The sequence below is a fragment of the Lepidochelys kempii genome, chromosome 9 (assembly GCF_965140285.1).
Source record: "Lepidochelys kempii isolate rLepKem1 chromosome 9, rLepKem1.hap1, whole genome shotgun sequence".
Taxonomy (NCBI): Eukaryota; Metazoa; Chordata; order Testudines; family Cheloniidae; genus Lepidochelys; species Lepidochelys kempii.
In genome coordinates this window covers 7,880,348-7,907,854 of record NC_136388.1, presented here as the reverse complement: position 1 = coordinate 7,907,854, position 27,507 = coordinate 7,880,348, and the positions used below count along the sequence as shown (strand labels likewise).

General features: G+C 47.9%; 1 protein-coding gene across 1 annotated transcript; it reads right to left on the bottom strand.

Annotated features, from left to right (window-relative positions):
• Positions 1–564: 564 nt before the first annotated feature.
• EIF2B5 (eukaryotic translation initiation factor 2B subunit epsilon) lies at positions 565–25,569 on the bottom strand. Its single transcript, XM_073359178.2, has 16 exons — positions 25,318–25,569; positions 21,971–22,095; positions 20,892–21,077; positions 20,616–20,793; positions 20,369–20,449; positions 19,506–19,583; positions 18,065–18,377; positions 17,150–17,295; positions 16,643–16,781; positions 15,822–15,923; positions 14,471–14,578; positions 13,375–13,465; positions 12,068–12,191; positions 5,173–5,298; positions 3,443–3,553; positions 565–2,353 (listed from the first exon to the last, which is right to left on the bottom strand). Exons 1-16 carry the CDS (start codon positions 25,471–25,473, stop codon positions 2,288–2,290), a joined length of 2,130 nt encoding a protein of 709 aa, XP_073215279.2. The 5' UTR covers positions 25,474–25,569; the 3' UTR covers positions 565–2,287.
• Positions 25,570–27,507: the final 1,938 nt, after the last annotated feature.

Here is a 27,507-nt window from a genome sequence, read left to right as displayed (position 1 = left end):
ATCCTCTGCTCAAAACAAGTTAGTTATGCAATTACAAGCAAAACCCATTTGTTTTAAACCATCTTTATACTATTAAAAAAATACTCAAGACATCCAGGGAAATTTTAAGCTGCCTGGATCTTGCAGCTGGCTTGCAACCACACTTGAAAAAGGGCTTTGTTGCCACCCTCTGCCCCTCAAAATCACATAATATCAGGAGGGCATAGTGTTATATACACTTTGTAACTCTCAGCATTGGTTCATTGAGATTTAAGATGCATCTTTGTAACTTAATTCTGAATAAAAGGGAGCCTCTCCCGGCTAGTAGAAAACTGAAGTGCAGGAGTTCTAATCAGGTAAACTGTTCTCCAGCTCCTATCTTAGATGGTGGTATTGCTGGACATGGTTGAACAATTATCCCAATTCCATATTGGGCTGATTTCACATCTGCATATTATAGGCATACTTGGATCCTGTTGAGAAATAAAGCTATTACATAAGTCTCTTCATTAGACTACGTATGAGCCCTGCTCAGGCTTGTGCCATGATCAGAGACATCTGTTCAAAGTAAACAGAGGAGAGAGGTCATTGTTTACACCAGGATGTTTTTAATCACTCCCTGAATTAAATATTGGCAGATATAGAAAGTTCATATATCAGCTATTTTCCCCAACATTTACAAGACTGGGTTCCGTGATGCCAGAAGCCGAGGGCCTTCATGCACAGTCCTGGCAACTGACCCTGTGAGTTCTCAAGTTTGCCCCCTTCCCAACATCCATCTTTAAGAGGCAGCATTTTCTGACCCGCCCTCCCGCACAGATCAATGTCCCCTCATTTAGAATATGTGGCATCATCCAAAAAAACCTTGAGTGGGCAGCTTCAATGTATTCCCCTCACAGAATTTATTCCAGATCCCTCCTAAAAGGACAGTGGCATGGTCAGCATGCTTAACATATGACCTACCTATTAAGGGTCAGCTGATCTGCTCCATTCTTGGGGGAGAACAGGGGCGGGAAGTGGCACAATGACATTTACAAGAATGCTGCTCCCGAGGGCTCTATTACCTGCATGGAGGAGGATGCAGTAGAGGGATGGATGGAAAGGACACATTCACTCCTGCTGCATACCCATGCATTACCCTGCAATTGCTGACCCATAGATTTTTCCCCCAAAGGAGAAAAGCAAAGCTAGCTTTTAAAAAATAAATAAATAAATAAAACACCTGGTTTGAGCTAGTGTGTCTGTCGCTAGCATGGGAAGCAGGATGAGAGAACATCTGGTGTCACAGCTTGCATGCTCAGAACCATGCAAATCCCTGAACCAGGGGCCTTAACAAGAGTCAGGCATCTTGTTCCCTTTTACAAGTTAAAATAAAACCTCACCCAAAGAGCCAGCAACTAGGGTGACAGAGAAGGTAGGTCATATCTGGGGCATAATCCTCTATACAGTACTTTATTCACTAAGTGTGTTTCTGTTATTAGCTAGCCCTCCGTGAGGTAGGAGAGTGAGTATTAGCCCCACTTTACAGAAAGGGAAAGACGCAGAAAGGTTACATGGTTTTGCTATGATCACAGTGCAAGTCCATGTCAGACCCAAGATTTTAACTAGCCAGGTGTGCCTGATGGTAAGAGGTTCTCCCTCCTCGAAAGACAGCACAAGTGCCTCTTTTCATTCCAGGCTGCCAAATGCCTTGGGCTTCCTCTGACAACTGTGCTTTCCCCTGCCAAAGGAGTTCCTGAGGCCCAACCCTGTGCTTAGATCACTAAGCCATGTCTGTCCACCTGCCCTGCCAGTGTCCCTTCAGAAGGGGCTCTCCACGAGTGGGAATGAATTGTCCATTCTTTACAGCTCCAGGAACGTCAGTAACTCCCAATAACCAGGCCATATGACCACATTTACACAAACCAGAAATGGTTCAAACCCCAAGAGTTAGATTTACATGGAATTCGTACGTATTTGCCTGTCACCTCTACATTAGGAGTGAGTGGCTCCCTCCCAACGGATAGCTTATAATACATCACAGACAGGGCACAGAAGGATCTTGGACATTGGTGTCCTGCTTTTCCCTTGTGGGTCTCATGCTGTGCTGTGACTATCCCGCGTAAGATGCCATTTCCGGGGCTGGGAATACACAACAATTAATGCTGGGATTGTCAGTCACTTGGATTTCAGGTCCCACACCTACGCCCCCTGCACTGACATTGCTCTTGCTCTGCCCCCCTTGCCAGGCAAAGCCTGGCCAGTAAGAGATCCCTCCCTCCTCCTCTAAGGGCGGCAGGAGTGCCTCTTCTCATGGCAGGGGGCCAGGTCAGTCTTGGTCGCCCTCGGACGACTCTTCTTCCGCCTCCTTCAGCCACTGGATGAACTTTTGAAGCTGCAGGGACAATGAAATGTAATGAGGAAAAATAAACCCCTGAAAACACCTACTTTAATGAGACAACTGCAGTTTCTTGGCATTTGACCACCTCCACATTAGATGGGGGGGCCGAGGAACAAGGAAAACAGACATAAAAATGGACACTTAAATCCAGGTGGTGTGGGCAGTACAGACTCTTTGGAACCCCCAAAGGAGGCCTCATGGCCAAGGTACCCCCAAAACCCTAATAAAAAGAGGCAAAGTCTGCTTGGGAGAAGGGAAGTTTGGACCCAGAGTTGTTCCATCAAGGGCTCATGAGAAGGAGGCATGACAGCTCCACCTAATTTTCAAGCCCATAAGAGGGGCAGTGCAAGGAAAGCTGCTGCTAGGAGAAACCTACTCCCTGACGGGCTGCTGAGGGTATGTACTTTGCTCATTTTGCCTTCTGAACCCTGTTTAAATAAGCAGCTCCAGGCACGGACAGGTTTTTGTAAAGAGAGTTGACTTCATGTGGGCTCTAAACTAAGCAGATCTGGTCTTTTCCTCAAAGAGGGTTTTCCTTCTGTACTGTTTGTGGGAAAGGCTTTGGAACTGGGCTTGGCCACATCCAGGTACAGAGTTCCTACTGATGGAGAGGAGCTTTATGCTTGTTGCAGCACAAGCCAGTTATAGAAGAGCTATTCTGATATCAAGCCGCTCAGCAGAGCCAGTGCTCAGCGAACCACGCAAATGGATGAGGAGAGAGAGCCAGGTACAGCAGCTTCAAAGGAAACATGTAAGGAGTGATAGTTCATTTCCGTGAAGCCCATTTCAAGTAGTTGCCTAGCTTAGAGAGGCTTCTTCATTACTCAGAGCATAGGGTGCTCCCAGCAGGTTCTCGAACACCTGTCAGTAAACATCTCCCTCTCCCACTTCCTCATCCTTCACCCCAACCAGAACACTCTGGTTACCGCAGAAGAACATGGCAGAAAGCCAGGCTGAGCTGCTGTAAGCCAATGCATTGTGTGTTTCATTACCTGCCCTGCTGAGAACCCAGCTTTACCAGAACCACCCCTGCCCCAAGGCTGACTGCAGCTGCTAGTGAATCCCTCCAGGACTCGAACTTACCTGCTGGTTTTTACGAAGCTGCCTGCCCTTATCAGATGCATCCCGCTGAGAAAACCAGAAGAGAATCATCTCCTCTGCCAGGATTTCCAGCTGGTAAAAGGTCATCAGCACCTGGACCAATCAGAAAACCATAAATGGGGCAACAGAACAGGCAGTTCTTCTGGGACTGGTTCACTTAATAGCCAAAGGCTGTGTATGACAATCTGGGACGCCCACCGCAAGCCTCAGTGGGCGAGAACAGGGTGTATATCATTGTGCTTTTATTGTCCCCAATACCAACACTTTCCCTGCTGACACTGAGCCCCTGAAGTGAGGTAGCTCTGATGCACCCAAGGTCCAAATCACAGCTCCCCTCACGGCTTTCAACTCCAAGGATGCAGGGAGGGGTATTTAGGAGTTGAAAGCAACGAAGGACCCCAAGGGGGCTCCACAAAGTCATCTTCCGCTCCTTGGTAAAGTACACTAACAACAACCACCGAAAGGGATCTTTCAGGAACCCCTTGTGTCCGCAGATCCAGATGCACATAATTCTGGCAGCTGCAGTAGGGAAGAGCACTAACTCTGGTTGTCCTAACCAGCCAGTCCTAACTCTGGTCGTCACATCTGCAACTCAACCCCACATGGCCTTTGCTAAACAGTGCCTTATAGTGGGCGTCAAATGCAATTGAACATTTGTAGAATCAAGCTCTTGCTGGACACCATGATGAGAGGAGGATGCTAATGCACTCTCGCTTGGGGGGACCTCATCACCCCTCTGTGCGCGGCCTGATGAGACACTTTGCAGTCAGTCTCCTCACAGCAGAGGACTGATAAAAGCTGGGCTACATGTGCCAGGTCCAGTAATGAAGTGTCATTTCAACTCCTGGCCACCAGGGAAAGCCAGGCTAGAACAATGGATACATGCCAAACAATCTCTGTCATTCAAGGACATGTTGGCTTACTGAGCTGAAGGCTTTTGGCATCAGTCCAGGCTAAGTGCTCATGCCATGAGGCAGAGGCACTGGTACCATGAGATAAGATTCCTCCTTATTGGGGAACCAAGGTGTAGGCGGGTTTTCAGGACAGCTCTCTTCTTGAAGTGACGGGTGTAATGCTGTGCAGGCACTTGCAGAGGAACTATTCACGGAAAGATTTCTAATTGGGGAGTTTAGCTGCAATTTTAGATGGCAGAAATAATCCATTAACACAGAGGGAGCGCGTGTGTGTGTGAGACGTGGGTTTAACACTTTCCAAGACTGACACCTACAGTGGAAAAGCAGATCAGCCACACACCACCTTCATTTTGTTCATTGATTTCCACCCAGTTCAGCCTGAATAGGAAATCCCACCCTCTTTCCAGCCTTGCCTATCTCCCATCTTTAAGTGTGACAAAAGCCATTTTATACCCCATCGCTTTTGGGTCCAAGGTGGTGGGTTTGGGTGCCTTCAGAGTGTGAAACTGGCTTCTCCTCCACTACAGCACCATGGAAGGGGTCCCTCTGGGTTAGATAGCTGCTAGATAGCAGCTCCAGATTTCATGTCAACCAGTATCCTCCATAGCAGGGCTCAGAGGCCTGGACAGATGCAGAGGAGAGATTTTAATCATGTTCATAGATGTTCTTTCACCCACCCTTCCCAACAGACACACTAGCTTTCCTTTCCTGATAGATGACAAGCTGATGGCACCAACAAACCACAATTCACCACTGAGCTAGTGGAAGAAGAAGTCCTTGCTGCTGTGAGGAACTTACTTTGGCTATGGATGTGTGGAGGCCATCATGTTCCAGGAAGAACTCCTCAATGGCAGATAAGGCATCCAAGTGATCTGATGCCCGCTTTATGTAGTTCTTAAACACCGGGGACCAGTTCTTCAACAGCTGCAGGAGGAATTAGGGTAAAGAACAAATGCTCTTGGATTATGAGACCTTTAAACACAGATAATGTGCATGTTCAATGCAGTTCCTCAGTGGGAACAGACTGGTCTGGGGAAGCAAAGCACTGTAGAAAGCCACTCGCTCATCACTCAGACCACCTAATTACATACACAACACCTTCCCCAAGAGCTGAGTGATGTTAAGGGGGCAGCTGGGGTTATAGCACAGGACTACGAGGTGACAAGGCCACTTGTGTGTCTGTGTTTTCCTGTCTGTAGCATGAAGATGACGTGTAACTATCTTGCTGAAGTGCTTTAGGAGCTATAGATAGAGTGCTAGGTATCACAAATGAGTTCATGGGAGCAGGGAACTCAAAGGATGTCACTTCACAGCAGACAATGGCGAACAGAGGTACATCACTGAGACTGGGACATGATCACTCCGCAGAGCAGCTAGAGAAGGTCTAACTGAAAAGGAGTAACTCTTAAAAACAGAGCAAAGACTTAAGTTATGTCTACACTAGAGATCTTACAGCAGCGCCGCTGTACGGTCTCCTGGGTAGCTGCTCTGTGCTGACGGGAGAGAGCTCCCTCGTCGGCATCATTCAATCAACGAGCAGCAGTGCTATGTCGGCAGGAGACCCAGCGCTGTCCACACTGACACATCTGTCGGTGTAACTTATGTCGGTCAGGGTGGTGTTTTTTCACACTCTTGAGTGACAAAAGTTTTACCAATGAAAGTGCTACTGTAGACACAGCCTTAGTAACTGTACCCTGCACTGTCCGTCCCCTTTAGCTGAGCCCAGACAGACACAGCAAAATGGGCTGCCTCCAGAACAAATGCACCATAAGAGATATTCCCAAAGGCTCAGTCTCCATTTGCTTGTGTTTGTCTGGAAGCTTCGTAGGACACTGCAGCAGCTACTAGAATCTGTTACAGGTAAAGGGGAGGAGAGATGAGAAGCAGGAAGCTGTCACATTACTGGCTGATCCCTCCCCAAGGTTTATTTTTCATTAAACCTTTCGCGTAGTGATTTTGTGCTGCATTTCTAGCTGAGAAACGGGAAAGTGGATGCTGCCTAATGGGGGTCTGGGCTTGGGGAGGAAAACTCGAGGGCAATGCAGGAGGTGCGCATCCTGATCCCAAACCACAAGATCTTTTACAGCAGGGGTTTTCAAGCTTTTTCCTTCCGAGGCCCCCCACAACATGCTATAAAAACTCCAGGGCTCAGTGGCAGGCAGGGGAGCTCCAGACTTCTGCCACCAGGCAGGTGGAGTGGGCCCTTGGGGCTTCAGTCCCATAGTTGTGCCACAGCTTCGGGCTCCAACCCCACAGCTCTGGCTTCAGCCCCAAAGGGGGAGCTGGGGCTCTCCGTGGCTCCACTCCCAGTTTCAGCCGCACGGGGGTGCCAGGGCGCAGGCTTCTGCTGCAGGGCCCCGCAGCCCCCAGAAACCAGCTCACAGACCCCTCGTTGAGAACCAATGATTTATAGCACTAGAATAAGAGAACAACTGAACACGAAGTTGCCTGATTGATAGTGTGATGAGCCAGGGTGTGCAGCTCCCATTAACATGCTGTGGGAAGCAGGATGTTTATGTCAGTGAAAAGAAAAGGAGGACTTGTGGCACCTTAGAGACTAACCAATTTATTTGAGCATGAGCTTTCGTGAGCTACAGCTCACTTCATCGGATGCATACTGTGGGAAGTGTAGAAGATCTTTTTATACACACAAAGCATGAAAAAACACCTCCTCCCACCCCACTCTCCTGCTGGTAATAGCTTATCTAAAGTGACCACTCTCCTTACAATGTGTATGTGCCAGCAAGGCCCCTCTGCCATGTACATTGGTCAAACTGGACAGTCTCTACGTAAAAGAATAAATGGACACAAATCAGATGTCAAGAATTATAACATTCATGAACCAGTCGGAGAACACTTCAATCTCTCTGGTCACGCAATCACAGACATGAAAGTTGCGATATTACAACAAAAAAACTTCAAATCCAGACTCCATCGAGAAACTGCAGAATTGGAATTCATTTGCAAATTGGATACTATTAATTTAGGCTTGAATAGAGACTGGGAGTGGCTAAGTCATTGTGCAAGGTAGCCTATTTCCCCTTGTTTTTTCCTACCCACCCCCTCAGACATTCTTGTTAAACCCTGGATTTGTGCTTGATTATCATACACATTGTAAGGAGAGTGATCACTTTAGATAAGCTATTACCAACAGGAGAGTGGGTTTGGTGGGGGGGGAGGGAGAGAAAACCTGGATTTGTGCTGGAAATGGCCCAACTTGATTATCATACACATTGTAAGGAGAGTGATCACTTTAGATAAGCTATTACCAGCAGGAGAGTGGGGTGGGGGGGAGGTATTTTTTCATGCTTTGTGTGTATAAAAAGATCTTCTACACTTTCCACAGTATGCATCCGATGAAGTGAGCTGTAGCTCACGAAAGCTTATGCTCAAATAAATTGGTTAGTCTCTAAGGTGCCACAATTACTCCTTTTCTTTTTGCGAATACAGACTAACACGGCTGTTACTCTGAAATAAGTCAGTGAGTTCAGTTTCTTTTTACAAGGGTTAATTTAAAAAGAGAGAAACCAATGGCTAAGTTCCCCTGCATGCCCATGGAGCTACACGCACTCTTTTACCATGCTCCAGGGATAGCAGCTCCCTCAGAGAATGAATGGGTCTGAGTGGAGATGACACAGCAGTAATAGGGATTTCTCAGGAGCTTTGGGCAAAGACCTCCCACAGCCATATTCCTGGCTAATCAATACTCACTTCTCCCATCATCTCCTGGGAGGAAGCACCTTTGCCAGCTGGAAAGCTCAGACCTCTTCATTGTCACTGTGACACTGGCAGACCAGGTGCCAGTTCATGCCAAGGCCCTTTAGGCCTCACTGAACACTGACAAATGCAGAGCAGGAAATCAGTCTGGCTCACCTGTGTGTAGGATTGTTAAGACAGGTATTGGACTTATTTCAATGTGTAGAGCGTTTAGACTTTATGAAATGCTTGTATGTTGCCACATACATTAATCTCACTTATAATCTCTATATCCCATGCTACAAGGTAATACTTAAGTGTTTGTTTTATAATTGTAAAATGTTTGTTCTGAAACTACGTAACTTACCAAACAGGAAAAAAAACTTCACCTAATGCAAAATGCTGGATTCCTACAGAAGACGTTGTCTCCTGCCTATCAGGAAGGACTACTGAATCCAAATGGGCCATTGTGGAACAAAGACTTTCCCCCACAGCCCTGAAGAGGGTAAGTGCCCAATCCCTCATCCCATCACAGCCTGAATGCTGGGGGAAGGGAATAAAAATACCTGTTGAGCCAAATGTATTATTCCTTTGCTGCTTGAACTTTGAGGGGCAAGGATTTCTAAGCATATGCAAGGAATCCCCAGCTGTTTTGCCTGGATTAGCCCTAAAGCAGTGGTTCTCAACCAGGGGTCCAGAGCCCCCTGGGGGTCCCTGAGCAGGTTTCAAGGGGTCTGCCAAGCATGGCCTGCATTAGACTTGCTAGAGCTCAGGGCAGAAAGCCGAAGCCCCATCACACAGGACTGCGGCCTGGGCACCGAGCCCCACCACCCGGGACTGAAGCCCAAGCCAGAGTAACTTAGTTTTGCGGTGCTCCCTTTGGCGTGGGGCCCTAGGCAACTGCCCTGCTTGCTACCCCCTGACACTGGCCATGGCTTTTACATACAGAAAACCAGTTGCCGTGGTATAGCCGAGCCATGGAGTTTTTATAGCATGGTTTGGCCGGGGGGGGGGGGGGACGACGACTCAGAAAGAGAAAGGTTGAGAACCCCTGCCCTAAAGGATACAGAGAGTCTGCTTACTATAGAAGTTGCTGTTACCTTTTGAAAACCGACTAACTCGTGTGTGGATGATTACTTGCTTTAACCTTGTAAATAAGAGTCATTTATTTTTCCTAGTTAATAAACCTTTAGTTAGTTTATTACAGGATTGGCTACAAGTCTTTGGTCAGAGATCTAAAAATGCAAATTGACCTGTGGTAGTGACTGGTCCTTTAGGATTGGGAGTAACCTGAATATTTTGTAATTTTTGGTGTAAAGTGACCATCCATCACAGAGTACATCTTGCCTGGGTGGCAAGATAGAGTGGAATGCCCAAGGTGACTGTCTGAGACTCCATGTTAAGGCCGTATAGTGCCTGAGGAGTTTACACTTGTTACTTGGTTGGTGAAATCGAAGTATTTTGAACTCACAACCAGTTTGGGGTTTGTGCCCTGCTTCTTAGCAGTCTGCCCTGAGCTTTGTATTCTCACTCCTGAGCCCCTCCAGGCAGCATGACAGCCACACAGGGGACCCTGGGCAAGTTTCCAAGCCTGCAAAGGCTGTGAATACAGAGCACCCAGAGCAATTCCCAAGGCATAAGGCAACACTGAATGGCTCCGGAGTGCCACATTCCATCTCCTCTGCTGGTGGCAAAGTTTACTACAAAAAGAAAAGGAGTACTTGTGGCACCTCAATTTATTTGAGCATAAGCTTTCGTGAGCTACAGCTCACTTCATCGGATGCATCTGATCAAGTGAGCTGTAGCTCACGAAAGCTTATGCTCAAATAAACTGGTTAGTTTCTAAGATGCCACAAGTACTCCTTTTCTTTTTGCAAATACAGACTAACACGGCTGTTACTCTGAAACCAAAGTTTACTACGACGGAACACGTTCGGGTCTTTGTGACTTCAAGCATCCAGCAGGGGGGAGGAGAGGAGATAGCGTGGGAAATACAAGTAGGATGATTTGTATATCAATGACGATTGGCTCACAGGACAATATCTGTAATAGTGCACAAGGGTAGAGTGGTCCTGATGTTGCAGCTTCACAACTTAAGGCGCTACTGTACTACAAACAATCATCATCGTGGTTTTCTGATCATTTTCCCTCATTGCAAAGCTAATGGAAAAACCATGGGCTCAGCCCCATTCTCATCCACCAGCTCCTCTGACAGGATGCTGCCGTGACGCTTCCATGTCTCTCACTTGCTGGACCAGCAGCTCACTGCAGGATCCAGCAAGGAGCGGCGCTGTATCTTATTCAAACTAGGATCCCAAACAGCAGCAGACTTCAGGCATCCAACTCTCCAGTTGTGTTGCTTTCCACATACAAGGAGAGTCTAGCATCTGCTCCAGTGTGCGCCCCAGTACTCCACTTTCGTTAGGGTACCTTCTGGCCACGAGGAATGGTACATTTTCAATTAAACCTTATAAGGAGAACTGAATTAGTATGAACTGAATTGTTCAACTGCTGCACATTTCCAACAGAAGGCATCTCCCAAAACTGAACTAAGTCACATGTCTGGATCCATCTGGGGAAATGTCTTTTCCCCCACCCTCCCCACCCCACACAATCACACTGCCCCACAGAAAACACAGGAGCTGCCCATTGTTGCTGCCCCTATCCCACAAGAGGCAGAACAATCCAAATCAACCCTTTGCAACTAGGAGCCAGACTTGCTTCTTCTAAAACATGCATCATTGCAAGCACTAAAGGGTCACTCAGTCCAACACACACATGCATCAGAGGCCACAGCAGAAAAAGCGGGAACCTGTCCACCTCCTCCAAACTGAGACCAGAGGTCCTGGAACAAGCTCTCACTGAGGGTCAGCAGGTAACATGGCAGCCCCTTTTACACAGCCACATACACCCAGGGCCTTTCTAGGGGTGAAGCAGTGCCCTGCATCTTACTCAGAGGCAGCCAGGTCCTGCCTCTGTCTCTGCAGTGGACACTGGAAAAGTTACCAGTATTAGATCTGTACTGCAGGCAAGTAGTACTCCTGGTGACTGACCAATAGGACTGTGCCTCTTTTGGATCTATTCTCTAAGGAAGGGATAATATTTCCAGTCCTCACGCACAGGAGACAGAAAGCAGCATATGCTACTTAAACAAAAAAGTCTCTTCCAAGCCAGACACCCAGCTGAGCTTTGTCAAGTGGAGTTAATATTGTTGATAATTTTACTGCTTTAGGAGAATCAAGGGAGGCTCATGAGCCAGCAAGTTCCTTGAATTCCCGACAGGCCAGTCCCTAGGCTCAATGATCCTACAGCCAGTAGGTGGCTGGAGGACCCAGACCCACTCCTATGCACCAGGAGAGAAGTCCCAAGAAAGAACAGATAAGAAGTCGTCTTAATTTTCCATTCCCCTATCTTTTAGCTGCTGCTGAAGCCTCCTGCTCTCTGGCTTTCTTGACTCTCATGTCCCTCCAGCCTCACCAAAATGTACTTTCTCAGGCTCTTTATTTCTTTGTCTTCACTTTCAAGATTGTACCATTCTGAACCGACCTGTATCTTGCCTGCTGGCACAAACTGAAGCCCTGTGCGCTATTGAGTCCTTCTCCCACAAGTGCCTGCCCCACTTACTGCCATGCTGTTGTGTACACTGGGAATGTTCTCCCTGCTTCCGCAGGCCATGCAGCCTCCCAGCTCCTTCAGATCCCACTTCTGAACCCCACACTCCAATGCCACTTTACTAGAAGGGTGTGTCCAGTGCAAAAACCAAGAGACTGCCAAGTGCATAACTCTCCATCCCATCCCCAGCCCTCTTTTAAGGTTCATGTTCAAGTATGGTGCTCAGCACAAAGGGGAACATCCATCTGTTGTTCCTGTAATAGTGCCTGAGATTAGTCTGATTTAACTCAGGGGCAGGGACCAGGGCTCCTCTCTCTAAAACACCATGTCACAGTCAATAACAGAAAATATATGCAAACTGAAAGGAGTGGGGAGGTATACTCACAGGTATCAGCATTACACAGTAGTGTTGGGGGTCTAACTCTGTGCCGAGCTGCTGCAATGGGAACTCCATGACCACCTTACTGAGCACCTGCATCACCTCCTTCAGGCCAATGTTATAGGCATATCTGTAAGGGAAAGGGGAGGGGTTGTCAGACTGACACACCTTCTACAACCATAAATCTGTGCAATCTGGCATCCTGCCTCCAGCCATGGCAAACCACTGAAGTCTTTTCTTCTATTGCAGGACAGGAACTTCTAAGAATTCAATTCAATTTTAACTTCCAAGCCCTGGGCCCAAGTCTTTTTTTAAAAAAAACAACATGTTTAGTGTACACATGCAGTCAGAAACACAGCTGCATTGCAATGGGTCTCATGAAAGACCACATTCCTAAAGACCAAGTTTCAGAATGTAACATGCTGCCTGGACAGGGACAGCACACTCACATTTACTGGTATGATGCAGGAATATGATGGGGAAAACAAGAGAAACAGACTTGTACTTGAGAAGTGGTAGGTAGAACACACCCAGTTAGACCCTGCGCTCCAACCCTCACCAATTTGATAGCTTTCAATGTGAGATAAGCATTACTTTCATCACCCCTACACAGACCTGGGAGACAAACCAGGTCCACTGCCATCTGTGCTCAGGAAAAAGTCAATTGGTTTGTCTGTGTCTCTAGTTTATAGTCTGCTCCCAGTAGAGAGAAGACTTTAATGAGGCCCAGCGGGTTTGTTCTGCCTAATTATTCTCAGTGACAGCAGACAGTGGAAGGTGAATTCTAAAGCATGGACAAGCTGAGGTTACCTAAGCATGTTAGCAGTGGAGATGCTAACAAGAGCAGACCAGAATATCACGAAGGCTAAAACCCACGAGCTGTTGTGTAAATAAGATGGAAATGCCACACCACACACAGATTCTTGGCTCTGGACTTGCTGGTTGAACGTTGCAATGTATGGAAAGCAGCAACACCCTGGGTAAACTAACGTGTGGCTTAGCTCTAAAAGGACTGGTGTCCTCCCATTCCCTTCATAGGCACCCAATGGATATTCAGTCCCTAGACCAAGAGCTCATGGAACAACAGCTAACGCTAGCCGGGGAGGTTATGGAGCGAGAGCACTCTCTTCATCGCCTCATGTCACTATCTTCAGTCATCACTAGCTCTTAAGCCCCACTGCTGAAGAAACTAACTGGATACTGATCGCCACATGGGCTAGTCACATGGTTCCCTTTCAAACCTCTTAGCATCATGCTCATTAGACAAAAGACACTTCAGAGTCAGGCACTGCAGTCCCAGGTGGAGCACTTACTTGAGAGAGTTGATTTCCAAGACCAGATTATCACAGGAGATGTTCTCCTCTTCACCCCTCTGCAAGGTACCCAGAACCTCATTCTGGAAAACTGTCACCAATGAAAGAATAGGCCATTAGATAGGAGAGGGAGAAGTCCAGCATACAGCACCTCTCACTTCAGAGAAACCAGCCCCATGACAGGAGCAGGGACAAGCCTACTAAACAGCTCCTCATTCCCCTCCATAACCCAACACATGCCCACAGTTATTCCACCTGTAAGTAACTGCAGAGTACGAGTAAAAGTAAAGACCTGCCAGATCCCACCAATTTCATCCTTAGGCACCAGTACAGGACTGTCTCCTACTGCACCACGTGTTCTCCAGGGTTGTATGCAGACCTGTTTTAAACGATTCAGGCAACAGGGCTTCTACAACTCCCTTGACAGGCTATTCCATGACCTAAGGGCTCATCTACGTGGAAAGTTATACTGGTATAAGCTAGGGGGGACTTTAAACTCATGTGGCAAGACTGGCATAACTCCCTAAGTGGATGCACTTAAACTGAAAAATAGCCACTCATACCAGAACAACAAACTCTTTCCAAGTCACATAGGCTAAACTGAAAAAGCACTCATACCAAACTAAGAGTGCCACATGGGGCGTAATTCCAGTGTAACTACATTGGCTTAACTATACCAGTAAAACTTTCCCATGTTGACAAGTACTAACACATCTTGTGGCTTCTTGGATGTGCAGCAGGGGGAGAATTACCACAATAAGCTGCTATGGAAAGGGAACAGTCTCTGACAAAGACAGCCTCAAACAACCTTTGGTCAGGAAGAGCGAAAGTCCTTCTCAACCTTCCCACCTGGGCCCCCTGTGCATATACTAACCAGCCAACGGCACGGAAGAGAATATCAAATAACTATAACAGGAACAAGAGAAATGCTGGCCAGGAAGATTGGGGGCCTCTCTGAAGAGGGAGGCGTGAGATGGAGCAAGGCAGGAACTTTCAGTGCACACAGTTACAACAGCACAGGGCTCACCCCACTACCCACAAGGTCAGGGCCCTTCCCTGCCCCTCACAGAATTCCCTCTAGGCCCAGGCCTCTCACCTTTCACGTCATCCAGCTGAGGAGAAACAGTCCGACTGTCTGGTTGCTCAGAGCCCAGGCTCAGGTCACTCTCTGTCTCACTCTCTTCCTCTAGATTCAAGGTGGGGCCTGATAAACACAGGAAAATGTAACCTTTTAAGTGGGAACCCCGAAAGCAGAGGAGCTGCAGTAATTCCCCAACTGACAAAGCTGGAATCCAGGCAGGTTTGAACAAGCTATCCTTGTATGGGATTTGCTACTTACAGATCCAGACATCCACAACCATTGAGTGGGTCCTGCCACTAACTTGACTGGGCTTTGCTAGATCCCTAGAATCAGGCAGCACAGGTCAGTGATTAAAGCAAAAGCATCCCTCCCAGCCAAACTGCTCACTCGTTGCAAGGCAAGCAATGCCAGCAGCATGGGACTCTCACTTGAGCTGGAACCTTGCAGAAAAACAGATGCAGCCTCTGAGCTGAGCAGTTCTGGTGGAAAATGATGATAACATACATGCCTCCCCCATCCCGAGGGGTGACAGCAGCAGCTTGGTGCCTGGAATGTAATGGGCTCCCTTCACCATTTAGACACAGGTTTGAAGTTTGTTATTGTGAGACAAAAGGCTGGAGCAGAAGAGGCAAGATCCGCGACCATCATTCAAAGAGCAAAGAGGAGCGTTTGGTCAACACAGTGCATCCATATACACCGTACTCTACATGGAGCTCAATGGGAGACTTCATGCCACCCAATCCCACACCTATAACTGAGACGCCACGGACTTCGCTGTTTGGCAGCGATGGAATTTGCCACGAGATCCATCCCTGTTGTGGAATTGTGCTCCAGAATCTCAGCTGCCCTTTTTTTTTTTTTTTCCTCTCTTCAATAAAATGTATCTAGCCTTTATGGCTGGGAAGGAAGTTTTCCAAACATGTCCTTAGCAGAACTGGGGGAGTGACATCTGCCTGCGTCTGGAGGCAGTCTGAAACAAGGGCTCCAAGAGGGATGGGATTTCCCCATTCAGCTGGAATGTCAGATTTCTAACCCAAGGTTGTTCCCCCCACTCCCTCTTCTCCAGGGTTTTGTCTAATCTGAGTTTTGACATCTCAGTAATGGACTTCACACCACTTTATTTGGGGAGACTTCCTCAGCCTGGTTCAACACATCACCTTCGATGACCTTAGATACTAATTATTATTTGTATTACTACAGCATCTTGGATCCCCTGTGATGGACCAGGACCTGCCTGTGCTAGGCGCCGCACAAACACAGAACAAAAAGATGATCCCTGCCCGTTATTAATGTCCCACTCAGCAACTCGCTGAAATCGTGTACATGCGTTTCCACTCCCAGCAGTCTACATCAAACCTTTCCTCACCCCAAAGACTCTGTCTCTGTTCTTCCTCATCCGCTTCATTCTCATCATCTGCTTTCCAGAGGTAACCTCTGCCCTCTGACCCCACCTCTGCTTTATTATAACCTGAAAGAAGAAGATGGCGTTTAGAAGGAAGGAAGCACACTGGGACAGCCAACCAACCTGAAATGGATTGGCCTCTAGTGGGGGACTGAGGGTAGGGTCAGAATGACCTGCACCAAGCTGCGTCCCAAATACTTAACCCACGGGGGGAGGGCTGGGTCTCCCATCCATGAATACAGGGTGCTGCTCTCATTAACCTAGCCCAGTAGAAGACGACCATACTGTTCTTTCATCTCGCCCTATAGCAGCATGGCCTGGCTGGCTCGACACACTGACTCTCACACTGAATCCTACACAAGTGGGGACTGACAGAACCAATATCCCATGGGGGAGGAGGATTAAGATCCAGGTACTCCCTGGGGTGCAGTGGAAGAGAAATGAGGGCCAGATGTCTTGGCATCTGTCCTGAATTGAGTAACTGTTCAAGCTGTAGCCTGTCATCTATAGAGAGCTCCTACCCCAAGACAAGCGTCCACAGATCTTTATGATGAAACAGGAGGTTGGATGCTAGAGAGGGCAGGTAGTCACCTGTTATTTGACTTGACTATTAGCTTGGTATACTGGATATCCCCCTTTCCCCACTAAATGGGCACAGATGCCAAGTTTAACATAAGACTTTTGCTACCAGCTTTGCATTTCAGCAAATTGGGACCACAGGCTGGTCCCAGAGGATGAAGCCCCACAAAAGACAGGACCAAAGTGCTCAACAAAAGCTCATGCACCTTTCAGCTTCACTTTGTTCTCCTCCTTGTTCACTCCAGAATCATCACTGAACTCATCGTCGTCCTCCTCCTCCTCATCTGGTGAGTGCAGTGAGATCACTGTGCCCGCAGGGAGGCTGATTTTAGGACCCACCACCACCTAAAAATAAAGGACGTACACATTTCTATAAGGAACAGAAGCACAGCTCCCTCCACTGCCACCTCTCATTCCCCTCCTGTCCCCCCCCCACCCCCAGGAGCCGAGGGCTGCCTCAAAGAGTCTCTCCTGGAACTGCTTAACATTGAAACATATTTGGAAATATTAGCGGTGCCTGGGCATGTAGCCTGCTAAATAAAACAAACTCCTTGCAGAAGGGACAAGGTGAAGGCAGTAGCCTATGCCCCAACCAGAAAAAAAGGCCTGGAGCACCCCTCAATCTAGCTGCTGGCCAGGTCCTCTCAGTTTCATACATTCAATGAGCAAGTCTAATAGCTCTCCAAGGGCATGTGGAGAACCTTGCAACTCACCTGGGAAGTCAGGACGCAGTGAGGATTTAATTTGACCTTCTCCTTCACTTCAGCCTCATCGCAGACAATAGACTGCCAGATCTCCACGCGGTCTGCTATTTGGACACCATTCCAGAGGAATGCTCCATCCAGGATAACTTCATCCCCTATTAAACGCCACCACAAAGATGCTGAGCAGGGCAGATCACAGCTCTCACCCCGGGCTAGCACTTTCCCAATGCTGAATGCACCAGAGAGTATCCAACCCATTAGCTCCAGAACTAGAGGGTACCCTTGTGGCTCAGTGAAGGTTAGACGTCATGGCAGAGCCAGCCTCAGATTTCAGCAGCCACTCCTTAGGCTAAGCCAGGGAAAATAAACTGAGTTAAGGTTTCTGTAGAGATTCAGCAAATGCTGCAGTACCAACAGGCCTCCCACCTACAGTAATTCAGCAAACCAGGGAAAAATGAGACCAGCGGAGCTGTATTCAAGGCCATGAAGCTGGGACACTAGGAGGTTCATGGGGATGAGCATGGGATACAGAGATTTTCATCTCTAGAATACTGGTCTGAGACAAGCCCAGTAAGTTATTGTTTTAACATATGTACACGACCCCTCTTTCTTTTTCCTGCGTGCCAAGTGCCCTCCCTCTCACTTAGCTTGCACTCCTCACTATACTCCCTGCTGTGGCATTAGCTCCCACCACGCAGGCCTGGACCTCTTTAAAAATTAAACACTCAAAAACTGTACAATATATACTAGCTTAACTATTTGTAACTCCTCTCCTTCCACTTTGGTTTCCCTAATAATCCCATTTCACCCACTGCCTCCACTCCTCTCCTCCCACAAAAAGTACCTTCGATCAGAACTGAATTCACTATAATTCCAAACAACATCAGGCTTCTCCTCCCCACACCTCCCATTTATGGCACTCACCTATTTTGCAGTTTTGACCGACGACACTGTTGGTAATGGAGCAGTTGCTGCCAATGACCGTCCCCTGCCCAATGAGGACGTTCTCGTCCAGCACGCTGCCGTGGCCCAGGCTCACCTCTGCCCCTCGGTAGATGTTGTGCTTGGAATGGGTATAGCTCTGTGTCTCATCATCAGTGAAGTTCATCTCTGGAGTCATAGGATAAACCCAGCGCCGGATGATATCGGAACACACAGCCTCGTACATCAGCAGGTTGGACACACGGGCACCATACTCCTCTGCTGTCACATGCATATGGATCTGGTTCCCCAGGACCTGGGAAACAGACAGAAGCGTGTCAAGGGATTCTTTGCAGAGGAAGGCTCCCTGCACCTTAGCAGGGTTCTATGCCATGTTAAATGTCACCCACACACTTTCCCTCCACAACCCACCCCTCTTCTTTGCACTCTTGCTTCCATAAAGACGCCTCTGCTACCATATTCACTAACCAGCCTTTTCAGACACGAAGGGCATTGCTTCCATGACACACTCAGACCCCAGTGACCTAAATCACATCCCAAGTACTCCCAAACTCCAGCCTCCCAAATGCATTACAAGCCACAGTCACTATCACCCCAGTGGCTTTAGGAAGGCATCTCATTTGCACAAGCCTGCTCATTTGTTTCCAAAGACACCCACTACAGAACCAATATGATTAGCGAGGACTGGTATACAAGGAGATGCTTCAGGTCGGGGTGAGGGACATTGGCAGAGCTATATGGGAGGTGGTGGAATGGGAAAACAAGGGTGGTCTTCAAGTCAAGACCCAGGGGCATCAGCAGAGCTCCGTGGAGGCAGCTAGCACACATCTGCTGACATGACGCCTATCTCTAGCCAGGACTTTCAGATCCCCTATAATTGCTGAAATTCAACCAAACAGTAAGTCTGGAAAGAAGAAAGGTCAAGAGCAATAAAGTTTTGTTATCGTTATTTGTATTATGGCAGTGTCCAAAGGACCCAAACAGGATCACAGCCCCACTGTGATGGGTGGTGCCAAACTCAGGAGACAGTCCTTGCTCTGAAGAGCATAATGTAAAACATGGCACCATGTTGGTGAAGCAGTAAAGGCTGTGTCAGTTTCTAATTTAACAAGACCAAGCCTTCATATTTCCTTCCGCATACAAGCTAAACCAGGAGCTGAGAGCAGGTGCTGTTGTGAATCGCAGGAGATCTAGTTCCTAGTTTAACAGAGAACTGTTCCCAGCTCCCCAAGAACTTCCAGTGCCTATCACAACTTAGAACATGTTACAGCCCAGCACGCACAACTAGCTGCACTGACATGGAAACACCTCATCCCAGACAGCACACAAAAAGGTCCCAGCCACCCACTGAAAAGATAAGGGATAAACCAAAGGCCCCTCTCGGGTCAGACAGAAGTGGGTCTCCCGCAATACCCCTCCTTACCTCCTCATTCACCAGCAGGCCACGCACAAAGTCATCCCGAGTCTGATAATCAAAGTTATCTGTGAACAACTCAGCCACCTGGAGACAATGTGAGGGCAAAACTCAGAGGACATTGCCAGGACAGCCCAGTTATTAACCCCGACCAGCCACTCCCAGGGAGCTCAGGAAAGTACAACACAAAAAGACACTGCTCTTGTCCTTCTCCTACTGGCATGAGAAAGGCTCAATCTCTTCCATGGGAGGTGCTGGGGCTTCCCATATCCCCTTCCATAGTGAACATTAGTAGAGTCTGGCTTTCAGAAGGGGTGGGATATTAATTCCAGCTGGTTGGCCCAGTCTAACTTTGTAATTTTGCTTAGCATGAAAGACTGAAGATCAGTTCTCCTCCTGACAGTGGAAGAACAGTTACTGAATCTAGGACATAGCAGGGAACACCCTGAACATTATTACCAACAAGGTACCAGCCAGCAAGAACTGACACTTCACTTGGTCCCCTGCCCCCAGAGATGCCATCTCTGCTATTGCAGCCTGTAACAAGCTCAGCAAGATCAGTTACTTTTCACCTTGTTTAATCTTGGACTAGTTCCTCCATTCATCTCAGACATGGACACACACAGAGGCGCTTCCTTTTGGACCTGTTTCCTCAGCAACAGACACCAGACGCTGAGAGAGCTGGGGCAGCCCAAGAAAGTATCATACTTCCTGTGTCCATGACATGCTCCATGCATGCAAAGTAGCAAAGAATGGGACCGGGGCTCTGGAATCCACTCTATGCTGTAACAATGCAGTGTGCTTCTACCATGTGAGCAGCACTAAACCAGCTACTCAGAACACTTCAGCCCTCCAGAACTACAGCAACTCACCTGTGGGGAGCAGATGCTGATATGGCAGTCCAGCAAGTCATGGCGCACCTCAACCGTCTCAATATTGCTCTGGAACAAGCTCTGGAAAGAGAAGAGAACACAGTACAGCTTGAGTGCTTCTCATGTGGGAGTCAATCCAGAACACCTCTGCACCAGCTGAGGACAACATACTAAGAATGCACTTCAATTGGTTGGAAATCTGGAGAACACTCCACAAGTCACGGCCAGCCACACACACTGCATGTACCATGGGAAAGCGAAAGCGCTTCAGCTCCTGGGTTCTTTGGTAGTGCAGGACACGGTTCGTAGTGCTGTCCATAGCAAGGATGATGTCATCCTCCTGGCACCTAGCACGGTGACCTGGTGAGGACTCTTTGAAAATCATCGTCATCACAGACACGTTCTTGTCCAGCTTACGGCGCATCCTAAACAGGAAAGGAAGAGTTTAAACAATGCCTCTGAAAAAGTGACACCAACGAGCTTGAACAAGCCAGGCCGGTGCGCCTTCTCTCCAGTCACCCACCTGTGCTCCTCCAGAGCTGTGGAAACATTGATGTTGGACACCACATCTCCAGAGACGAGGAGGAAATCAGAGCGGACTAGGGACTTGGCATCGACGTCCCTTAGCACATCACCAAGAGAGCGGTACAGGTCTGAGGTCACAATGCGCACCTTGTTGGGAGAGGTGCAGCGGCACCATTTGGACTTACTGGAGGGGAAGAAAACAGGCCAGAAGGAATGAAAAGGATGATCTTCTACCTTAGGCTAGAATATGGTGCTCCAGTGTGAGGGGTTGTCTGTCCACACATATAAGAAGCAACCATGTTATGATGGCTGGCCCACTGTCACATTTAACCATAGTTATTTCTGTAGCACAGACAAAAGAGGGTAATGCTCTGAGACGATAGCTTAGAGGACAATGACTTTCTTGTGGGCAAGATCTTGTGTAGAGATTCGTAAAAGAAGGGGAAAGACACGAAGCATTTATGCAAAATCAAAGAGAAGAATTTTAACCTGTAGGCAACAGCTGAAACAGGGAAGAGATGAAGCTGTATACTCCTCTTTAGCACACAAGCCTACAGATTATGGAAGCTAAGAACATTGTGTAGCAGAGAGTTGACCCCAGCCTGCTAAGTGCACTTAAAAGTGTTACAGAGCAAGGCCATGACTCCTCAGTGAAAGCCAGTAGTTTAAGGACCATCAGGTATACAGTGTTATTAAATATCTAACCAGGAAAGTTCTGCCTTTAAATACGAAAAAAGAAGACAGTCAAGACCTTCATGTATGCAGTCCTCAGAGAGATATAGCCCACTTACACTGCTACCCACATCCTGCTCTCCAATGGAAGAAATGTTCTCTCTTCACATGTTATTTACCCTGCTGTATTCTCAGCTATTAGCAACAGCTGGTGAATAAGGACATGCAACAAGTATGCTCCCAGGACCAGCAGAAGCTGCTAAAGAGACATTGCTCAAATTATCTCCTCGGGACAATAATGGGAGTAGCATCCAGCTTTCATTAGCCAAAGGGGTCACTGTGATATAAGACCTTGGAAAACATTCCTTTACAGTGAGCCTCAAAGGAAGATGAGGTGTTCCTTACTGTAAATGCTCCTTTATCTCAGCAGACTTCCAGCAGCAGAAGACAAAGGTTTCTTCCACTCCAGTTGCAGTTAGGAACTCCAGGGTGTAGTCAATCATGGCCACGTTTGCCAGAGGAAGGAGAACCTAGGGAAACAGGACAGAGTTAGCTGAACCAACACTGTACACCAAACAAGGTCAGCGACAAGCCAGCTGCAGGAAAGACGACTCAGCCGTGTTGGAGTAATACGGTCACGACTCCTTGTCTCATGCTCTAACCATTAGAAAAAAAATGCCAGACATGAGAGATGAAGCCACAGGAACAATGGTCTTCAGAACAAAATTTAAAAAAACAATTTTTTTTTTTTTTAAAAAACCACAGAACACTTATGCAGGTAATGTCAATACATTCCATCAACTGGAGAGTCAAGTGTTTTCTTGAAGGTAATTTACAACTGAAGGATCACTTATCAATTGTTTTGTATCCATCATTTTCAAAAAGCATCTTTTTCTGACAGTGAGATTAAAATGAAAGAGGATAACTGTTCAACCCCAACTGAGGTACTGCTGTCTCCTATAGCACCAGAGCCTTAAGATTTGGGCAATTAAAGTACTCTCTTCTTTCATTTGCTGATGATTTCATGGGAAACATTGTTGCTGCTCTGGGCAGTGGCTTAGCCTCTTCCCCATTTACCACAAAGGCATTTGTCCCTCCCGTGAGAAAGGCAGCTGCAGTTCCTATATCATCACTAGCAAATGCAAAGCAAACAACCATAATGCTCTCTAGTCCCCAGTGTTATAACTGTTGTAGTTTGGATTTCTGGTTTATTTTTCCTCATTGTGGGGGTGAAAAAAACCCAAAACATTCCCGCAGAAATAGCTGGTATGTATACGCTATGTAGAGTCAAAATCTTTTCACACACTCCCCCTATTTATGACTTACTATAATTCCCCAGGGTCTAGACTGCAAGAGGGCTACAGGAACATTTATTGGCAATGTAGTTCCCTCAAATGAAGCACTATCTTTCATTCACACCCAGGAGAGGCAGCACAAGATAAGAAAACAAACAGCTGCTGTTATTGCATTTGAAAATATTCCCTCCAAATTGTGCACTTCGAACATGTTGTATGTATTAGCTATTACTGTCACCCTTGTCTTCTCCCTCTCCACATTGTGTTCTACCAACCTGTCATGTCTTGTCTGTAGTTAAGACTGTAAGAGCTTTGGGGCAGGGAATATTTTGTTTTAAATTTGTACAGTACTCAGCACAATGGGAATTGTGCTATAACTGAGGCCTCAGCATGCTACTGTAATACAAATAAGACTATTCAAAATAGTTTCAGAGCTGAGTTTGTCATTCTTCACCCACTCTCCTTTCAACAGTTCAGAAATTAATGCAGTGAAATCCTTCACCCCCATCACTCTCCTTTCTCTTTCAGAGTTGAAAGGTGTGCTTTTTGATCTGGAAAAAGGGGGCACAACATGACATCAGTCACATTAACCACTGGACTCCTGTTAGATTGCCTCATTTGAAAGCCTCCTCCATTCATCATAAACTGATCTTACAAGATATTATACATCAGTGTGTGCTCTACAGGTCTCTTTCCTCTCAAGCAGTTTCTTGCTGTATTTGGGTACTTTGCTTCTTAATATACTAAAATCCCTAAGTAAGGATTTAAAAAGAAATTCACAGATTCACCAAATATAAAGCAAGATAAATTTAATCCAGTCACTCCTGTATTGAGCCCAATGACTTGTGTATGGCTAAAGCATGTCTTCTAAAAAGGGATCCAGTCTTGATTTTAAGACATCAAGAGATGGAGAAGCCACCAGCTCCCTTGGCAGTTTGTTCGAATAGTTTATCACCCTCACTGTTAATGTGTGCCTTATTTCTCATTTTTATTTCTCTAGCTTCAACTTCCAGACATTGGTTCTTGTTCTGCTTCTCTTCTCTAGATGAAAGAGCCCTGTGAATGTGCTTATATGCTGTAATCAAGACACCTCTCAGTCTTCTTTTTGATAAACTAAACTTCAATCAACTAAAATTGTCTCCCATAGGTTCCAAAGGGACTCTAACAAATATTTTCTTGTTGGAAGATGTCATGGCAGCTTTCACCTCCAAGACCTGTCACTCCACCAGGAAGATCAAATGGGAGATGGTAATAGCATGCTTTGCATAGCAGGGCCTCTCCAGAACTCTGTATGAGCCTGGACACTTTCAGCACATGATGCAACATCTCTTTATTTAGCTATTTTATTAACTCACAGTGGCAATTAGTCCTTCGCTGGTAAACTACCAATTTCTTGTTCTTCTAGCAAAGCCAGTTAGATTGCTATCAGAGATGCAGAATGAGTGTTCCGGAAACATATTCTATTGAATTAAGGTACGTAAGGTACGTAATCTACAATGGCAGCGCTTTAATGTGGCTTGTGTGGCCGCAGCGCTGGGAGAAAGGGTTCTAAAAAACCCACCCTCATGAGGGGCATAGCTACCAGAGCTGGGAGCGCAGCTCCAGGTGCTGGTCCACTGTCTACACTGGCGCTGTACAGTGCTGAAACTTGCTGCGCTGGGGGGGGGGAGGGAGGGGTGTTCACCCCCCGAGCAAGAAAGTTGCAGCGCTATAAATTGCCAGCATAGAGAAGGCCTAAGAAACAACCAGATTGGAGAATAGTGGGCGCTTTATACTTGCATATAACAAATCAGTATCTCCCCCCCATCACATGCTGTTCCCAGAGAATACCACAAACAGGTATCTCTCAAATTGTTGTCAAAGACCTTTAGGGATACTCCCTATCCTTCCCCCTGGGTATATCAGTACAATTACCCCCCATTTTACAGACAGGGCAGTTGAGGCTTGGATTGCAGAAGGCTTGGGTTGGCCCAGGTTCCACAGCAAAGCAAGGAAAGCGCCAGGAACAGAACCCACGAGTCCTGCCCTCTGATCCCCTGCAGTTCCCTGGGGCTCTCCGGGGCGGGGGGGGGGGTCGCCTTCCTCTGCAGCTTTTGGGGGGTTCGGGAGGATTTTCCCCACAGGATCAAGCTGGCTGAGGCAGCAGAGTTGGAAGAGAAATCAGAGCTGAAATGTGGGCTAGATCCCGGGAGGGGATGGGGAATTCTGCCTTCCCTCTGGTCTTAGGAGGGGCAGCAGCAGCCGATTTGCCCTTCCACCGGGGCGGGAGAGGGGAGGGGGCCGGTCTCTCCAGCTGGGGGGAGGTCCCAGTCGGTCTCTCGGGCGGGGCGGGGGAAGGGTCCCGGATTCTCCGTCGGGGAGGTAGGTCTGGAGTCTCCGGCTGCGGCGGGAAGGGGTCCCGGCCGGCCCCGGTCTCTCCGGCTGCGGCGGGAAGGGGTCCCGGCCGGTCTGTCTCACCCGGGGCCGGTCCTTAGAGACGGGGAAGAAGCGGCGATTGAAGCTGTCCGCGACCAGCACGGCCTGCAGCGGGGGTGGCGGCTCCTCCTGCGGGTCCGGCCCCCGGGCCCCTCCAGACCCGGCTCCCCGCCTCCCAGAGCCCCGGGCCGCCATCATCCGTCTCCTCAGGCACGCACGCGGCCCCTCAGCCGCGTCCGCTTCCGGGCTGCCCCGAGTTCGGATTCCGGAAGGAGACGGCGCCTCGGCGAGGACACACCGCCCCGCGCAGAATGCGAAGGGGGACTCCTGACACGCATGCGCGTGTTCTGGCTGGGTGCCCCTCAGGCAGGCTGCGCACGTGCCCTAGGGGCACCACGTGGGCAGGCCTCCTGGGCCCTGGAGGTGTGCGGGCAGCGCCTGGAGTGAGTGGGCGCTGCTGTTCGCATGGCTGCTCCTCCTGGCTGTGTGGAAGCCTCCAGCCCAGCCCAGCTGGGGCTGCCTTGGCCATGGCCGTGCTGGCTGCTTGCAGGGCATGTCCCCCAGGGCAAGGCCAGGCTGCCTTGGTGCAGCCTCCAGCTCAGCAGGTCCCTGCCAAAGGGGTGTTGTGATTTTCCTCAGTTTCCTCTCAGGGCCTCTCTTGGGGACCTCTCTATTTAACCACAGTGGTCCCAACTCTGGTGATTTTGTCGTGAGTCTCCTGATCACTGTTGTTTTCCTTAGAGCTCCAGCTCTCAGAGTCCAGCGGGTCTGTGTGGATTTCAGCCTTCATTCTTCAAGACAAAGTAAGTTTCTAGCCCTGGTGGCTGTGGAGGAAGCTTCAAAATGTGACGCCAGTGCACGTTAGAAAGCAAAAGGCAAATGAAAAGAACGCTACAGCCATTACTCTTGCATAACTTCCTGATTTGAGAGCCAATCTCCTGCTTTTTGGTGAGCCTGACTCATGACTTTTGAACATAAGGGGTTGGCAGTACTGTGACCACCATATAGGAGGAAGTTGCGCTGTATGTGCTGGGCTATGAAATGCAAACCGTATTGTCGGTGTGCGATGGAAAAGGGAGCACCCCAAAATAAAGGTGTGTGTTTATACACACGCACGTGGACACAGACACACGTGTACATACTGGTGTACAGTCAGTGCTACCTCAAGGCTCATTCATAAAACTGAAGGCTTGTGTATGCCGTGGAGGGCTTTGTTCTGGATTTCTTTCAAATGGTCTATCTATGTTTATGTTAGAGAAGGCAGGTCAAAGAAGTGCACCTTGCACTTGGAGCGGAAGATGGTGAGATTTGTGATGGTCCTTAGTTCCTCAGGGAGTTCATTCCACTGTCTTGGCCAGCCCCAAGAAAGTTCTGTACCCTGCACAGACAGGCTTTACCCTTGTGGTAGAAAGGTTCATTGTGCCAGAAGAATGAGGTTGTGGGAGCCAGGAGCATGGATACTGCCTCAAATACTGTGTTCATTGCTAATCACTCTATCTCAGAAATGATATTGCAGAATAAAGGGGGAGTCAGAGACCTTTGGCAAGAAGGTTAAGGACCTGGAACAACTCATAATGAAGAGTGACTGAGAAGACTGGGTGTGTTTACCTTAGACAGGAGACTTGATACAAAAGGGGGCAAGATATGTAAAATAATCCTAAATGGTTTAGAGAGGGTAGATCAGGAACTTACACCCACTTTGATTCAAAAAACAAGAACTAAGTGATATTCAATGGAATGAAGTGGTGGAAAATTCAAAACTGATAAAAGAAAATACTTTTAAAGATAATGGGCGACAAGGAATGGATCACTTGATGATTACCTGTTCTATTCATTCCCTTTGGGGCACCTGGCATTGGCCACTGTCGGAAGACAGGATACTGGGCTAGATGGACTGTTGGTCTGACCCAGTATTGCCATTCTTATGTTCTCATAATCATCCTATGGAACTCGCTGCCACCAAATATAATTGTGGCCAAGAGTTTAGCAGGATTAAAACAGGGACTGGACACATAGCTAAAAGAGAAATCCAGGTTAAAACAGCAAACTCTAAACAAACAAGAGTTTGAGAAGGGGCATAAACCGTCCTGCTTCGGGACATGAGCTAGCCTCTGACTTGGGGGTCTGGAGGAAATTTCTCCTGGGGACAGGTTATCCCATGCCATCAGCAGGGTTTCTTATACCTTCCTCTGAAGCACCTGCTACAGACCACTGTCACTGACCACTAGATGG

Excerpts from the sequence above, each read along its gene's own strand:
- EIF2B5 (XM_073359178.2), bottom strand. The coding sequence starts at position 25,473 with ATGATGGCGGCCCGGGGCTCTGGGAGGCGGGGAGCCGGGTCTGGAGGG. Across the intron at positions 14,579-15,821 it reads ACAGAGACAGAGTCTTTGGG|GCCCCACCTTGAATCTAGAG; the intron begins GTGAGGAAAGGT and ends TGTGTTTATCAG. Across the intron at positions 5,299-12,067 it reads ACTGTGTAATGCTGATACCT|CTGTTGAAGAACTGGTCCCC; the intron begins GTGAGTATACCT and ends TTCCTCCTGCAG.